Raw genomic sequence first — 17,867 nt, forward strand, 5'->3', positions numbered from 1 at the left:
CACTTGTAGATTGTCATAAATCAATAAAATATATATACATACTTATACACTCATACATACAAAAATAGTTAATTACTAATTTACATCTTGTCTCAAATATATTAGCATAAAATCTTGCGAATACATAAAAATATAAAAATAAAATTAATGTCGTCATATAGAAAAAGTTTCTAAACTAGAAGTTCACGTCTCACAACAAATATAGATACTGTGTGTTTATAAAATAAACGTCAGGTCTCATTACGTTTTTCTATCATATACTTTTCAATAACCTTTTGAAAAGAACAATAGAATCTATATCCTTCAATTCTGGGGTTAAATCATTGAAAACTTTGAATCCTTTAACAAAGACAGAATTTTCAGAAGTCTTTGCCCTTACTAGAGGTAAGTGAAAGCAATTTTTTGATCTGGTTGGGTATTGGTGCAGTTCAAAATTGTAACTTATTTAATCAATTAGTGCCCGTCATGTTTTGATTTTAAAAATGAAAATAAGTGTCTGGTATAACAAATAATTTTTAATTGCTAACCATCCTAAGCTGTCCAACATGGTTTTTAAGGGAGTGCGTCTGCTACATGACAAAATGATACGCATCGATCGGTTTTGTAGTTTTTGGAACCTGTTGATTTGGTTTTGGTTCAGTAGATATAAAATAGTGGAGCAATAATTCGAATGGAAAAGTATAATACTATTGTATATCACCGTTTCTGTCCATGCATTAAGGTATCTTGAACATCTGAATAAAAAGTTTACTTTGAAAGAAATATTTTTTGATATTTAGTTTGCATGTTCTTCAAACGTTAGTCCATAGTCAACTATAATACCCAAGTATTTGATTTTTTTCACTTGTCCGATTGGGTTCCCGCATAGTTTGATTTCCAAATTATGGCTTGGCAGTATTTTAATCTGGTTTTCTCTTGCAATGAGCATACATTTTGTTTTATTTTCATTTATTTTAATTAAATTACTGCAACACCATTTATGAATACAATTTATTGTAGAGTTTATCGTTTCCTTCAAAATTCCATGGTCTGTGGAAGGAAAATAGTTGAGGATGTCATCTACAAATAAGTGGATTTCACACATTCCAGCACCTCCTACTGTATCATCTATATAAATAAGGAAGAGTAAAGGGCCGAAAATACTACCTTGTGGCATCCCAAATTCATTTTCTATTTCGTCGGATTCTATGTTATTCAGAAGAAACTTCTGTTTTCTATTATCTAGATAATTTGCAAACCATTTCAATGCTTTACCCACAATACCGATACTTTCCATCTTTAGCACTAATCTATTTCTATTCACAGTCTCAAAAGCCCTCTGTAGGTCAAGAAATACTGCACCTACTAGTTTATTTCCTTCCATACTTTTTTCCAACCATCTAAAACACATTGAAATGCTGTTTCACAACTATGCTTGCTTCGAAAACCAGATTGAACACTATTAACATGTTGTTATCTTCAATATAGCTTACCAATTGTTCATACACTACCTTTTCTGAGATTTTTTCAATCAAGCTTAGCATATTCATTAGTCTTAAATCGGTAGCTTTATTAAAATTAGATACCTTTGGCAGTGTAATTATTGGAATCCATTTGGAAACATACTAGTCTCTAGTGAAGTATTAACAAGGTTGAGCAACGGTTCTGCAATATTATCAGAACAATATTTAATGAACGACATATTTATGTCGTCGGTACTACTTTCATTGGGCATTGAAAAAATAATATTCTTTAACTCCATGTAATCAACCATCCTAAATTCTTCCAATTGAGAGTTATAATGCCGAGTTATGACAGGGTATTTTGGCATACTTCTGTCACTATTTTCAATTATGTCCTCAATGCTATTGATATAATATACGGTAGTGCTTCCAATTGAAGAGTGTCATTTCTGATTAGGACCAATTTCAGAACTGTAATGATTTTGTCGTTAATACAGTGTACGTGCCATCGCCAATATGCCCAAGAACACTCTAGCAGCTTTTTCATTGGGAAGTAAGAGAGATTTCAATTCCAAAATATCAGCAGTTATATAGGCCAGTCTTTATCAACATTTTAACATTGTATGTGCCAATGAGCGGTGGCAGACGAATACATGAACACTACATTACCAATATTCATCAGACATTTCATCTCAAAATCCTACCCTGGATAGGTACAAATGAAAAAACAAATATTTCAACGACATTGCGCATTTGGAAACAGACAAATTTTCAGAAGATAAGTTAATGCATACTTGTGATGCACTGTTTGGAACCTTTGGTGTAGTAATGAATATTACTGGAGTTTTTTCCCAAAACCAAATCGTTATTTTTAACACCTCGACACGTGTATCGATCACCAAGTGATCATCTTCAAGAGAAAGATTAAACTTCCTCTTGAAGATGATCATTTGATGATCGAAATACGTGTCGAGGTGTTAAAAATAACGATTTGTTGTTGAGAAACACTCCAGTAATATTCAAGTTAATACATGCTAATAAACCTTATTTTCGTCTTGCCGTTTCTTACCTTCGGAATTTTATTATAATTATATTTATAACATTTTCAAAAATATTGAAGTGACCCATATTTGATGAACATCCATTACAACGTATTGAAAAAAAAAGAAGTATTTTCAAAATTTCACTTTCACCCAAATTTTTTATAGTACATTGGCAATTCAGGAGAGGACACTGCACTCGACCCATTAGAACCACTTCGGCACAGTTTGGGGTCAGCCATAAATTTATTCGTTTTTGGGATATCATGGTCACGGAATGATGATATATGGATTTGGCTACAAGAGATACAAGAAGAAGGTACCAAGCATATTGGAGTTGCCGGACCTTTGAATTTTTTGCCTTTTTTGAGGTTTGAATAGATTTTTTTTTCTATACAGTGTCATCTATAGAGTAAGTTACTGATATAGGAAATATTCTGGAAAACTGAGTTGAAAAAGTTGTTCGCCTTTCAACTTTATATTTTTATCCCAGAATTCATACATTCGATTTGGCTGAATTCTAACAACATAATTTCAACTAAAGAACATTTTTGTACGATATTACTTAAATACATTTGAACTGAAAACCGAATATTTTCATAAGAGATTGCTTCTTGAGAAAAAAAATTTCCGTTTGGAAAAATGAGCAAAATATCAAAAATTGGACAATTAAAAAAGAAATTGAAGAAGAATAAGAACTATTTTAAACCAAGTTACTTTAAGACATTTTGAGTATCCACAATCGTCTTCGGATGATTCTTGAATTGTTGCTCCGAGAGATGACGATTCGTAGATCATTTGAATACCTACTTCGCCCATTTCCTCTTTCCTCTCTCTACTTCACCGGTTTAGTGAGAGTTGACTGTTCGAAGCATGATTGAAGGTTTTCATATGTTACGTATCTCCAAGCTAGCTTGGCTGAATGCGTCGTTGGACAATATATATGCAGCTTCTTTGAGCTTCCCCTCAAACCAGTGTTTCTCCCTGTGAATGATCTTAGTTTGGGATAACTTAATGTTATGTTGATGAATCCATACATGCTCTGCTATTCCCGATTTGCTGGTTTCTCCTCGCTGTTTGTTTCTCTTATGCTCGGACTTTCAATGACCTCTGTACTATCATCACTTGGTGTCGGTCCTCTTCATCAATACGTCTTAGAATGGCAAGTTTTGAAATAGTTGTTTCGAATGGGCTTTATCTTTCAGTTTATATACGAAAGAAATGTCTGTACATAATTTACGAGTACATATTTCTGTGTTTAGTTTAAAAAATCTGTTTGAAATCTGTTTTTCCGTTAATCAGCTGTGGCCCCCATACGAACGACAACTCTCAGAATTTGAGAAACTTGTGCGAGCTAAGTACTAACAAGGTCTTACCTTTTAACGTGTAATTCCTATATTTATTGAAATAATTACTTACTTCAACCGGCGTGATTGGGGGTGCTATTTTTATCATGAACAATGGTAATTGACTCTTCACAAATTTGGTTCATGCTAGTACACCTTCAGTGTCATGCTTGCACATACAAAGATAGCGGACAGTCCATCTAAAACAATGGCCTCCTCGTACCTTCTTTGTGGACGGACGTTATCGACGCGTCCGTCCAACACCGTGCCAGAGATGAATTGTTTGAAATATTCTATATCCCCATTCAGTCAAATGTGCATGATCAATAAAACAATTGAAGGCACACGTGATAATTTTCTAAATTATCAAGTCTGGACCATTATACTCATTGTATTCCTCATGATGAGGTAATTTATTGATCTTTGATGAGATATAGGAAGAAAATATACTGAATGCAGCCTCTGAACTCAAAAATAAATTAACATGTGGCCCGGATAATATACCTTGACAACTTGTCAAAAAACATATTGATATTTCAAAGTATCCTCTACTCATTATCTTCAACGCTATACTAAAAAAAGAGGTTTCTCAAGAGGAGTGGAAAGTATTACGGATTTGTCCGGTACACAAATCAGGAAATGAATCAGAAATTTCTAACTATCGACCGACTGCACTAATCTCTGCATTTTCCAAACTTTTTGAGATTATTTTATTCGATTTGATATATGCATATGTGAGAAATCTGATATCAGAATTTCAACATGGCTTTATGAAAATGAGGGAAACTGTATCGAATCTCTGCACATTTACTCAATTCATATCCGACTCTCTGGATAATAGATGTCGAGTTGATGTAATCTATACAGATTTCAGCAAGGCATTCGATAAAGTTTCCCATCAACAATTATTATTGAAGTTGGATGCGTATGGTATTTCCTCCTACAAAATCTACTAAGATCTTATTTGAATCATCGTAGTCTATATGTCGAGTATGAAGGTGAAAAAATCGGATTTATTAAAAACATAAAGTCGGGGGTTCCCCAAGGATCTAATTTGGGACCGCTGCTATTTTTACTTTTTATAGATGACATATGCGCTTCTATACAATCAACAAAGCTAATTTTTGCTGATGATTTCAAGCTTTTCAGAGAAATACGGGATTCGTATGATTGTCTGATTGTCTGAATGTTGAAAAGTGTAAAATTATGACTTATGCTCGTATATTGAATCCATACCAGTTCAGTTTTACAATTGATAATATAGACTTACCAAGAGTTGATGATACTCTTGACTTAGGAATCTTATTTGACAATAAACTTACATTTAATGCGCACATTGAAAGCATTGTTCAGAGAGCTTCTAAGTCGCTGAGATTTGTTATAATAAACTGCAAAGAGTTTAGATCATTTGAATGTATTCGTTCAGTTTACTATAGTTTGGTACGTAGTAAATTAGAGTATTGTAGTTCTGTCTGGAATCCTAATCAAACAAAATACATTGAAGGTTTTAAGAAGAAATTCCTCAAGTTTGCCTATTATGAGAAATATGGAAACTATCCGGCTAGAAATTATGAATACACTTGCCTTCTGACTGAATTTAGTTTTGTAACTTTGAGAAGAAGACGAGAAATTGCAGATCTCATTCTCATCTATAAATTGGTCATTGGTCCCATTGACACACCAACTCTACTGTCCCAAATCAATTTTAATGTACCTCGATACGTCCAGATCAAATATCACATTCCACATTAATGTACCCAATTCTCAACACCATTTCTACAGCCCGTTAACCTCTATGTCCCGAACTGTCAATAAATACTCTGTAGATTTATTTTTTTCTACCCTGAATCAATTTAGAAATAGTTTGTATAGATTATTTCCTAGCCGAATATCAAAATGTTCACTTAACACGTTGAATGCCGTATGTATCCAACACGGACACACGCGACTCAGTGTTTCGATGGCCGCGTGAATCCATGGCGGATACATAAGTATTTCTGTAATTTCAGCCACATGTATCTGTGTTGGCTGCATGCCTTGCGCAGATCTTTATGGAAGCGTTCGCAATATGGCCTGGCATACCTAAAAGCATATTTGGCCTGTGAATTTTATTCACAGTTTTTTCAGGGGACGATTTTGTTAGTAAGTAGGTATGAAATTGGGAAGGTTTTTTATTCGACAACAATAAGCGCTAAATTATAATGAACAAAATGTATATTCACGGAAGAAATGAACATTACAAAAACAGATTGGGTATTTTATGCCATAAAACATTTGTGTACTTCAAAAAAACAAGATAAGCAATAATGTTTTTCACATGTTATACATCTGAATTTACTTTGTGTTGTTTGATTAGCTGCAGCCTTTCTCCCAACCTCCTCATCGTACACATCTTCCTCGTTTTCTGCCAGCACCTTGACTTTCTTTCAAAACATGTTGTGCTGAAGGTTCATCAGCTGGTGCCGTTTTGTTAAGTGTCTCAGTTGGAAAATGTAACAAATCTAATATAACGCATTCTTTGAATTTTGTTATCGGCATTTTGTCGTTTGCAACCTCTTGATGCAATATATATGCATTCACCAAAGCCGTACTTAATAGAAGCTCAACTGCCAATTTTCGGTACCATTTCAAGCTCCTTCTCAAAGATGATGAATATGCTTTCATTTGGTCTGAAAGGTCGATGAAAGCTTTACATTTGTTATAGTCGCTTATTATTTTTGGTTTCTATACTTCACCACCCCTTTGACTTACTGTTACTAGTTCATCAGTGTGTTTTGTACTAAGGACCAAAACATCTCTTCAATCTCTCCATTTCAGAACCACCACGCCTGTGTTGCTCTCAGCTGCGACAATTTCATTTTTATTTATCTTTTTAGTGACAACATCTTTAGGATTGAGCTTCCTATTTGAACGTAATGTCCCCACTAAATGTGTCTTTCGGTCTAACAAAGTGTGAGCTAGGGAAACACTTGTATTATCAGTATACAAGGTTCTCCCTTGATCTAATAAATTGGTTTAAAGGGAAATTACTACACTCGTTGCTACCGTTTGACCTTCAGTTTTTTCAGTCCCGCAATATACGCTAAAATTATAGGTATATCCTTTATCGACACATAACTTGAATAGCTTTATGCCAAATTTGTGGCGTTTGTTTTTTATGTATTGTCTAAACGACAAACGTCCTCTGAAAGGGACAAGTATTTCATCTATGCATAGCTCATTTTGAGGAATGATAACAGCTTGAAAGCTTACTAGGAGGTTATCAATGAGCGGGTTTATTTTATGAAGTCGATTTTGTATGACTCCTTCATTATTGTTGAAATGAAGCATTTTTAGCAAAAGTTGAAATCTATTTCTGCTCATCAAGGACTTTATTTTATTGCAGTACAAAAATGATGTCCGCCAGTATGACTCGATACTTGGTAACTGAGACAACCCCATCCACATAATTATTCCAAAAAATGTCTCTATTTCTTCTGAGTTGGTATCGGCCCATGCTTTTATTCTAGACTTCCGTAGATTATTATTTCTCTTGCATTGTTCCGCATAACGATTAGTTTCAAGAACAATATGGCTTATTATGTAATCGGGTACCATAAGTTTGTAAAAATCATATGGTGTTTTATCGTAGAACCGCTCATATATTTTTGATTTTATGCCAGGATTCGGCTCCTTGAACGGAAAATCTTTTAGGTGATTACCTTGTACTGGTCCCCATGTAGGATCACTCGTTGGAAGTGAATCATCGTCTTCTGAAGACGATTCATCTACTCGAAATTGAGCAATGACATCTTCTATGGTTTCTGTGACATGAATCGTAGTACTAGGTTTCTTGGCCAACGTACTGGCATTCTTTGTTGAAATTAGTGTTGAACTCGTACTTGGCTGGAAAATATCTGTAAAAAAATTGTCATGTCATTTCAAGATATCAATATCATAATCATTTTGTAACTGACTAGAAAACATTTTGTAAATGTTTTCTAGTCAGTCTAACAAAAAGACTTGCAAATTGCATACAACATTTTTCCACTTATTTTATAATACCTAAATCTAATATTATATGCAATTTATAATTTTATTGACGGTAGGTCATTTGGTAATTTGTTTTAGATTTCGAATAACATTAGGTTTATATCATTTTGAAGGAATCATAAACTTACCTAGGTCAGATGATCTGGTTGCTTTCAGTTTTATGCGCTTACTTTTTCTGAAACTTGTAGAAGTCGAGCTACTATCACTATGACTACAGTCATCACTTTCTATTTGATATTCGTCTGATAAGTAAACATCTCCAAATAGCGAATTCTCTTCGTCAGACAACAACTCTTGCATGAGTTTTTGTAAATGTAATTGTTACTGATCGAAGGACATTGTTTTCGAAATATGCCGTATAAATAATGTAAAGAACACTAATAACTTATCAAAGAGTACGGAAGTTCAGTATCCAAAGTCAAGACACTGCATGAACTTCGTCTGATGAAAAGGCATTGCAAGTGATTTGTTCCAAACTTGTAAACACCTTTTCTAATTTTTTTCGACGTTGTTGCCGGCTCATGTATCCAGATTGGATACATGCGGCAGCAGTTTTCAAAAATGAATATTGTGGCCGTGGGTACCCAATGCGGATACATACTAATGACAACGTAATAAAATGTCAAAATCTGTTTTCTTCATTTCTAACTTGAAATTATATGAAAGAAGAATATATTTTTGAGACACAACCACAAAAAAATTTGGCCTGATATACCCACGGCTCCCACGGTGGCGTTCAACGTGTTAAACTTACATTTATCTAGAAATAGTTACCTGCTCTATTATTGTATACTCCTTTTATTGGGCCTTGGCCTGTTGGATGTAAATAAATAAATAAATAAATCAGATAGTTCGTTCCCTTCAGTATCGACAATTTCAGCTTTTTATTTGGGATATCGCTGCATTGGTGAATACCTCTTATAATACCAGATAATACCAATATTCTTTATTTTCGTTCTCAAAACCCCAGTTCAATATAACTTGAGCTTCTCAATTCGAAGAATCAAATTAATGTAGAACATTTCATATCGTTTATGGAAATATTCACTTCACGAATCACATTTCTTCTGATCACAGAGAATTGTGCATATGAAAATTGTATCATGTATACCCTACTCTCTCGGTGTACGTTATAAAAATAGTCGTGAATTTGAGCTACTAACCTATACGAAATTGTTGATTCATTTCAATTTTCTCAAATATTCATATTGGATATGGCGCCCTACTTTGTGGAAAGGTATTATAATGACAAGTTCCTACTTGCGACACATTAACGAACATTAGCAAATATGAATTACAGAATTGCTTTCCATGAGTATCATTTAGCATAATTTGAGAAATATTTTTCGAAAGTGACAACAAACTAATGATTTAGTCACACATGTACCAAAATTGTCCTTCAAATATTCACAACTTTCATTCGTTTTAGATTTCTTCCAAAATATCAACGTACAATGAAGTTTCTATTGGATGGTAAACACAAAACGCATGAGCTTTATCAAAAAATTATCGATGAACAAGTAGGTGACCTTGACTCCGATAAAAGTGCTACTAATATATTACAAGCTTTCCTTCTGGAGAAAACTCGGAAAAGTGAAGAAATTGTTAATAGATTCTACAATGACCAGCAGTTCTACCACTTGCTGGCTGATTTATTTGGTGCAGGTTTAGACACTACTTTGACCACATTAAGGTGAGTAATTATGGTCCTTGATTGTTTTCACCAAAGATTCATTAAAATCTCATTAATTTTTTAGCACAATCCACCACATACTATTCGTTTGCAAATCAAATAGAGAAACAGAAAATCCTCGTAATTTGCATTCACTATTTTGAAGTTCATTTATTTCTTGGTATTTCAAATACTCCTGCAATTACATAACATGTTTTCCTTATATCAATGATCACATTGAGACACAATATGCTTCATAATATCTGGTATATATCTATGGTTTCGTTAAACATTTTTCAAAAGAAACTGTAACAAAAGTATAAAGGAAAAACAAAAATCAATCTTTATATCAAGTGGAAGAAATCAAGTTATTTGTTTTAGGCATCGATTAAATTCTTGGTTTCAATTGGTGGAGGTTGAAAGTCTATATCCGTTGCAAATTTAGGGTTAATTTATAAGATTCTTTTCAGTTATCTTTATACCCTTTTGGTTCTTGAAGAGGTCGTACCCCATTACCCCAAAAGAATACGTTCTTAGATTTGACAGAGAACCGTAGCCCCAAAATGAAGTGTTATCGGATATATACACTGATCAAGTTATATTAGTGAAATTATGTTAGAATAATTCACTTTGAAATCATCAAATTCTTGTTAAAGAAAAATTCCTTGTACCCAGTGTGCAGTTTTCATAATCAATTATCGATTTCACACTGAAATAAAAGGCCTTAATGAGACAAGCAAGAATCGAACTGAACACTATATTTCAGTTGGTTAAGAAGTTCCTGATGAAGTGCAACTGATAAGTAAGTTTGTTCAGCTCAATAGACATTATTATTGTCACTATTCGTGAATCTGCGACTCAAATACCGATTACAATCTCAAATAATTTCGAATGGCATCACGAGGAAAGAAAATGTATAAGAAAGTAAAAATATTTTTGCTTCAAACACTCGGTGATTTTTCTAGTTGTTATTATTTTTTGGGCTTGTCTGGACTAGATTGATGATGAAGTTAACTTTCAAAACTTGTGATTTTTTGAAATAACAGGTCCACAGTGAATTTTAGGAAATATCAAGTTCTCTGGTTACACATTCTTTCAATAATTAATTTTATCACTTAAGATAATCATTTTAGATTATTTTCTTTACATTTTTCTTATGTAGATGGTACTTAATGTACTTGGCGAAAAATAAATCAATCCAGGAAAATATTCGTTCAGAGATCAACGATGTTCTTCAAGGTCGACCTCCTACTTTGGAAGATATGCCTCACCTTCCACTCCTCGAAGCATCTATCTGCGAAGCTCAACGAATTCGACCAGTCGTACCAGTTGGTATTCCACATGGGACTATGGCCGAATTGGTCATCGAGGGATATAGAATTCCTAAAGGAACCATGATAGTACCTCTACAATGGGCAATGCATATGAATGAAGAAGTCTGGAATGATCCAGAAAAGTTCGATCCGTATAGGTTCCTCGATGATGAAGGAAAAGTGGTCAAGAATGCTCATTTTATGCCGTTTCAAATAGGTAAGTATGGTTTCTTGAAAATAATAGCTTCCCACTGATTATCTAATTTTTGTTGTCATGACACCGTAGCTATTAAGCACGTAACAAATGTTTGTGACTAAGTCATTGGATGCCTAGACACTGCCGTACTTGTTTCGAAGTACTGACTGGAAATTTCACAGAATATCAGTTAATTAACTTTGGATTATTCATATTTCTATGAACACCAAATTTAAGTTTTCAAAACCTCTTAACCTTGAATGACATGTCAAAACACAACATTTTTCTGTATTTTACAGTGATTATAGTATGAACTAAGTCAATTCGAATGACATAAAAACTATATAGTTACCGGACGTCGGCAGTTTCTTTGTATGACATGGGTGGCGTGGTATAGTTACGAGGTCTTATCATTGTTTTCATGTGGGAAGTTTTATATGGTATTAGCTAGTGAATTTATGAGACCTGGTACATTAGTCTTCCATTCAACGTTTGTTTGAATCTGGTTGACAATATTTCGTGGTGTATTTCATCAGTTCAGAGTTACATTGTCGAATATAATTTAAATTGATTTGAAATACCTGAAAGAATCTGTGAAAAAATATGATTAACCTAAAAATAACAATTTTATTAAACAAAAAACTGCAATTACAAAGACAAAGAAATAACATACAAGCAATAACAACAACAACAAAAATGAGAAATTGAAATATTAATGCAAATTCAAAAATATTATTAAACAAAAAATTAAAAATTAAAAGATTCCAAACCAAGTTACGTCACGACGTTACGATTGTTACTATCCACAATCGTCTTCGGGTGATAACTGGACTTATTCCCCCCCCATGCCCCTCCCGGGTTGTGTGCCCAGGTCGCAAGCTCCCTCCTTACGGAAATGCTTCCGCAGGTTTGGACCTGGCGACCCTTTCCTTCCACCCCCGTTTCTTAAGGAAACGGTCCTCAATCCAGCTGCTGGCACTTCAGCAAGATTAATATCTAACCTCTTTTGGTTGGAAACCAGCCTTTAGGTGCTTTTATTTCCCTATCTAGCTTCTCGATTTGAATTTTATTTGGCTCTTATTTGTCGCGGTATTCCTAATTGAATTTTTGCATGGGGGCCCCCAAAGCTAACGGCGGCCAGAGTTGTGATAGTCGGGCGTTTCCCAGTGAAGCTGAGAAATGTGATTTTGAAATTGAATCGCGGTTTTCCTGTAAGAGAGTATATGGTTAATACACTTAAGATTTTTATACTTGCCTGAGCCGCCTGACGGCGACTCGTGGGGGCGGTCTCTGATTTTGTCTGGTCGGCCTTGGATGTTTGTCCCTTTCTCGGAACCTGGGGTCATCCATGTTCAACGCATCGTGTAGATCACGAAACGCTGGATTTAAGTGCGATCTGATTCTATCGAACGTGCTTTCTGCATGTTCTCTCATATACACGTTCACATACTGCGTGTCCAGTCCTAGATCTCTGTATATGAATCTGTTTGGGATGTAATACGGTGCATTTACGGCGGCCCTTACGCTCCTGGACTTATTCATCCGAGATCTGACTATTTATAGGTCATTCGAGTACTTTCACTTACCCCCTCTCCCCTCTCTCCGCTTCATTTGTTTTAGCGGGAGATGACCGTTTGGCGGGAGTTGGTCGTTTTCCGCTCGATTAGAGGTTTCCATATGTCACGTATCTCTACGCTAGCTTGACTAAATGCGTTGTTGGATAACATATACGCAGTTTCTTTGAATTTTCTCCTAAACCATTGTTCCTCTTTGTGGATGATTTCAGCTTAAGCCCACTTATTGTTATGTTGATGAGTCCAGACATGCTCTGCTATTCCGGATTTGCTGTTTTGTCGCTGTGTGTGTTTCTTGTGCTCAGCAATGCGAACTTTCAATGGCCTTTTAGTTTCACCGATGTATGATTCTCGGAACTCGCAGCGGTACCGATACAAGTAATTATGGAATTACTAGAGGCAAGATGAGGGACTGCCAATGGGATCGCCACTCTCACCGGTTACAGCCAATATATTATATATGAAGTGGTTTGAAACTCTAGCCATTGAAGAAGCCCACAAGAAGCCCCGAGTCTAGTTGAGATACGTAGACGACACAAAATATAGAACCATGGGAATGCAGAACTAGACACTTTTCTGAAGCACCTCAACAATGTAAGTCCTTCCATCACTTTCACAATGGAGAAGGAAGTCCACAACGAATTGCCTTTCTTAAACGTGTTGGTGAAGAGGACCGACACTAAATGGAAAACATCTGTATATCGAAAACCCACTCACACAGGACAGTATCTGAATCAGAAATCCAACCATCATCAATCGATTAAGAGAGAAATCATCAAAACTCTACTAGACCGTGCTTTCGGGCTCTGTAATACAAAGGAAGGTCTCGAAAAGAAACTAGGCATCATCAAAAATGACCTTCAACGAAATGGTTACTCCAGAGAGATGGTAGAACAGACTTCACCTAGTTTGCATCAAGAGCTCCACAAGGAAGAGAAGCCACAACCAGTACCTGTACTTTTCTACATCAGAGGATTGTCGGAAAGGATAAGAAGGATTGGGTCCAAGTAGAACATCAGAACCTGCCTCACTAGAAACAAACACAGCAAGAAGAAACCAGCATTTCCGGATTAGCAGAGCATGTTTGGACTCATCAACATAACATCAAGTGAGCTCAAGCTAAAATCATCCACAAAGAGGAACACTGGCTTAAGAGAAAATTCAAAAAAGCCGCGTGTATGTTGTCCAACAACGCATTTAGTCAAGGTAGCGTAGAGATACGTAATATATGGAAACCTATAATCAAGAGGAAAACGACCAACTCCCGCCAAACGGTCATTTCCCGCTAAAACCAATGAAGCGGAGAGAGGGAAGAGGGGACAGGTGAAAGCACTCAAATGACCTATAAATAGTCAGATCTCGGATGAGTAAGTCCAGTTATCACCCGAAGACAATTGTGGATACTAACAATCGAAACGTCGTGATGTAACTTGGTTTGGAATCTTTTAATTTTTAACTTTTTGTTCAATAATATTTTTTTATTTTCAGCTTGTATTGATATTTCAATTTCTTATTTTTTTGGTTGTTGCTTGTATGTTATTTGTTTGTAATTTCAGTTTTTTGTTTAATAAAATTGTTATTTTTCTGGTTAATCACTTTAATTTTTTTACAGATTCTTCCAGGGATTTCAAATCAATTTCAGTTATATTAGACAATGGAAGTCCGAACTGATGAAATACAGTCTTCCATTCAGCTGTTCGGATTATCTTCGTATAGACTATAACCACACTTCATGGAACAAGAGCAAAATAGTTGCAATACCAGTATATGGGCATGTGCCAAAGTTTGATCAGATTAATTAATAATCAGAAATGAAGGTTTTCAGAGTATTTGAAGAGTTGTTTATTCCATTTTCAACTCACCTAAATTATTGCAGATTTCTTTCGGGCATTCTGATGTCCTAGAAGGATTTCTATCTCGCAAACGTTAACGTTACAAAGATAATATTTTTTATAAATTATCAAAACGAATTGGATAAGTAATTTGTCTTTTCCATAACCATTCCAAGGTTTCCATTCTTAATTTCATTTTTTCATAGAAAGTGAAAATGCGCGAAACGCAAATCTCTGTTTTTCTTCACGAAACACTCCATCATATATCCCACTATAAATGAATATCTTTCAATTCAAGGTATTTGAGAAATTGTTATCAAGGTTTTATGTTCGATTAGTTTCCTGGTGTATGTAGTAATTGATTGAGAGGTCACTACAAGTGAAAATTTCGGTATTGAGAAATTCGAAAGTTTGGATTTCGATTCACTTAGGAATTTCAGTCAAATCAATATCGCTGCTTACGACTGTCAAGCTCCCGAAAGAAATTAGCTTTTGGATAAATATCATCAAAATTCAATAGGAAAAAAAGTTCGTAGGATCAACCCTTGCGGAAACAGAAATTTTATTGTTATATTAATTATAATATAAGATTTCATTTCAAGAGTAAACTTTGCTGTAAGCAAGTTCGATACCTGTTTAATTTTGGTTAGTCTTCAAAAATAAATCACAAATTTTGTAATTCCATTCAAAAAATATATCATGAACTATCAAAATATGTAGATTAGAATGATGATAGAAGAAATCTTTCTTCTTTTTCATGTATTTCAAGATCAGAGGAAACAGGAATTATTGAATCTTCAAATTTTCAACAGTATCTCACACGAACTTTTCTATCTTTCAAAACCATTCTCCAAAATAAGTTGATCGCGTATGTCTGGAATCTAGAATTACCTTTATTTTTTTCAAATTGATCATTTGCTTCTTGAGAACAGATATTCATGTATTCATAGTAAGAATATCCGCTAGAAAGATTTCCTTCTCTATCGATTCTCTGATTTTTATTACGGCCAACTGACTTTGGGTCTCGTATCCCCCATAACTTTCAACTTAGATAAGCCTGCATAAAATGAAGTGAATATAAATAAAACTGAAGAAAACATCAATATAACCGTGAAATAATTGAGTTCTTTTTATTACAAATTAGTCAACGTTCGTTTTGGTCCTAGTTTGGTAATATAGGATTCACAAAAAGGTAAATACTTTGAAGTCGAACAAAATGTATTTATTCATTATACAAATACAAATTTCAACTGTATTTATTACTTCTTTTGAAGAGTATCAGCCAGTCAATGATACAATTCAACTTTTGATTAAGTTGTTCGTTATTATTAACGTCGACTACTGGTAATCTCAATCCATCTATTCACTTTTTTCAGGAAAAAGAATGTGTGTTGGAGATGAGCTGGCCAGAATGATACTTTTCCTGTTCGTTACAACCATCATTCAGAATTTTTCCTTTGTCTTGGAAAATGAAGAAGTCGATTTCTCTGGAGAGTGTGGAATAACATTGACACCCAAATCACACAAAATTAAATTTAGTAAAATTATGAAATGATTCGGCTTGACTTTATAATTAATGAATAAACAATAAGTTTTGCAACGGAATTGTTTCAAAAAATATTTTTCCTCGCCTGCAGGTGATTGATAATTTCCATCGAGGACTTTTTTGATGCTATCTGATGATTTAAAAAGGAAAAAAAAAGAAATCAATAACCGAAACAAAGTTTTTGTTTCGGGGTTGAAATTAGATGATTTTAATGTATTTCCACGTGTTAAAACCGAAAGTGACCATAAAAATTATATATTAGCTCTTGTTTTCAAGATATAGTATCATTATATTATACATATGTATATTGAGTTTTCAACAAATGAAATATTTCATCACCAACAGTTGGTACACATGTTTGTTTACGTAACACCCCTCTCATCAGCTGTTCTTAAGTAGTAAACATAACCTATGTGAGTTTGTCAATTGTACGCACGTGGTTGCTATTGAAATTATCGTGTGAAGTTGATTTTTTAATTAATTTAAGTGCTGATCTGAAATGCCTCGAAAGTGTGTGAATTCTGTCGATAGTTTTTGCTATATATGTGGTGAAATAACATTTAAGGCTCAGAAACGTAAAATGACACCTATCGTTAAGACAGCCTATGAACATTATTTTGGTGTGAAAGTTGGGGATCAAGATAAATCATGGGCTCCTCATATATGTTGTAATTCTTGTTCCGTCATATTGCGAGAGTGACTGAAAAATAAAAGCCGGGCAATGGCTTTTGCAGTACCTATGGTTTGGCGTGAGCCTACCAATCATATAGACGACTGTTATTTCTGCTTAACTCCTCCCATTAAGCAAGGTTTATCTATGAAGAAAAGAGGAACGGTTAAATACCCTAATCTCCCATCTGCTCTTCGGCCTGTACCACACTCAGACAATTTGCCAGACCCTTCTCCACCCCAAAATTATGAAATTTCAGAGGAAGGTGATGAAGACTGTTTAGAAGGAGCAACCCATCCTTCTACATCCTATGACCCTGATTTTGAGGTAAGCGATAAGTCTAGTGATCCGCACAGAATTAGTCAAGCAGAGTTGAGTGACCTTATAAGAGATCTTCGATTGTCTAAGGAAGAGGCTGAGCTGTTAGGGTCAAGACTACAACAGTGGAATCTTCTAAAACATGATGTGAAAATATCTCAGTACAGACAGCGTCAAAAAGATTTGCTTCCTTTTTTTGAGAAAAAAGAAAACCTCGTAGTTTGTTCTGATGTTAATGGTTTGATGGACTGCTTGAATTTGGATCACACTCCATCTGAATGGAGACTGTTTATAGACTCTTCAAAACTAAGCTTAAAAGCTGTACTTCTGCATAATGGAAATTAGCTACCCTCTATTCCTATAGGTCATGCAGTTCACATGAAGGAAACGTATATAAATATGAAAACACTTCTCCAATCAATCAAATATGAACAACACAAGTGGCACATCTGTGGTGATCTGAAAGTCATTGCTATACTCCTAGGAATGCAATTAGGGTTCACCAAGTACTGTTGTTTTTTGTGTCTGTGGGACAGTCGAGATAGAAAATCTCACTATAAAAAAATGAACTGGCCTACACGAGACCTAAACCCTAATGAGAAAAATGTAGTTTACGAGCCTCTTGTAGATCCTAAGGATGTTCTCCTTCCCCCATTACATATTAAGTTGGGACTAATGAAAAACTTTGTGAAGGCCATGGACCAGGAAGGACAAGCTTTTAAGTACTTGAGAGCAAAGTTTCCCAGGTTGAGTGATGCTAAAGTCAAGGAAGGCATCTTTATTGGGCCTCAAATCCGTGAAATCGTAAATGATCCTGCTTTTGACATGATTTTAACAGGAAATGAAAAAAGAGCCTGGGAAGCCTTTAAGGGGGTTGTACATGGGT

At 34.8% G+C, this 17,867-nt stretch overlaps 1 protein-coding gene across 1 annotated transcript in view; it reads left to right on the forward strand.

Moving 5' to 3' along the window:
* Positions 1-16,047, forward strand: part of phtm (cytochrome P450 enzyme phantom) — a 58,072-nt gene extending 42,025 nt beyond the window's left edge. The window contains exons 4-7 of the mRNA XM_074173193.1: positions 2,651-2,853; positions 9,290-9,553; positions 10,695-11,062; positions 15,824-16,047. Coding sequence (XP_074029294.1) covers positions 2,651-2,853; positions 9,290-9,553; positions 10,695-11,062; positions 15,824-16,002 — 1,014 coding nt within the window. The 3' untranslated portion in view covers positions 16,003-16,047. The remainder of the gene's footprint in view (positions 1-2,650; positions 2,854-9,289; positions 9,554-10,694; positions 11,063-15,823) is intronic.
* Positions 16,048-17,867: the final 1,820 nt, after the last annotated feature.

The sequence above is a fragment of the Leptinotarsa decemlineata genome, unplaced genomic scaffold (genome assembly GCF_025532065.1).
Source record: "Leptinotarsa decemlineata unplaced genomic scaffold, Ldec_3_MD MMD2_tig00000218_RagTag_RagTag, whole genome shotgun sequence".
Lineage (NCBI taxonomy): Eukaryota > Metazoa > Arthropoda > Insecta > Coleoptera > Chrysomelidae > Leptinotarsa > Leptinotarsa decemlineata.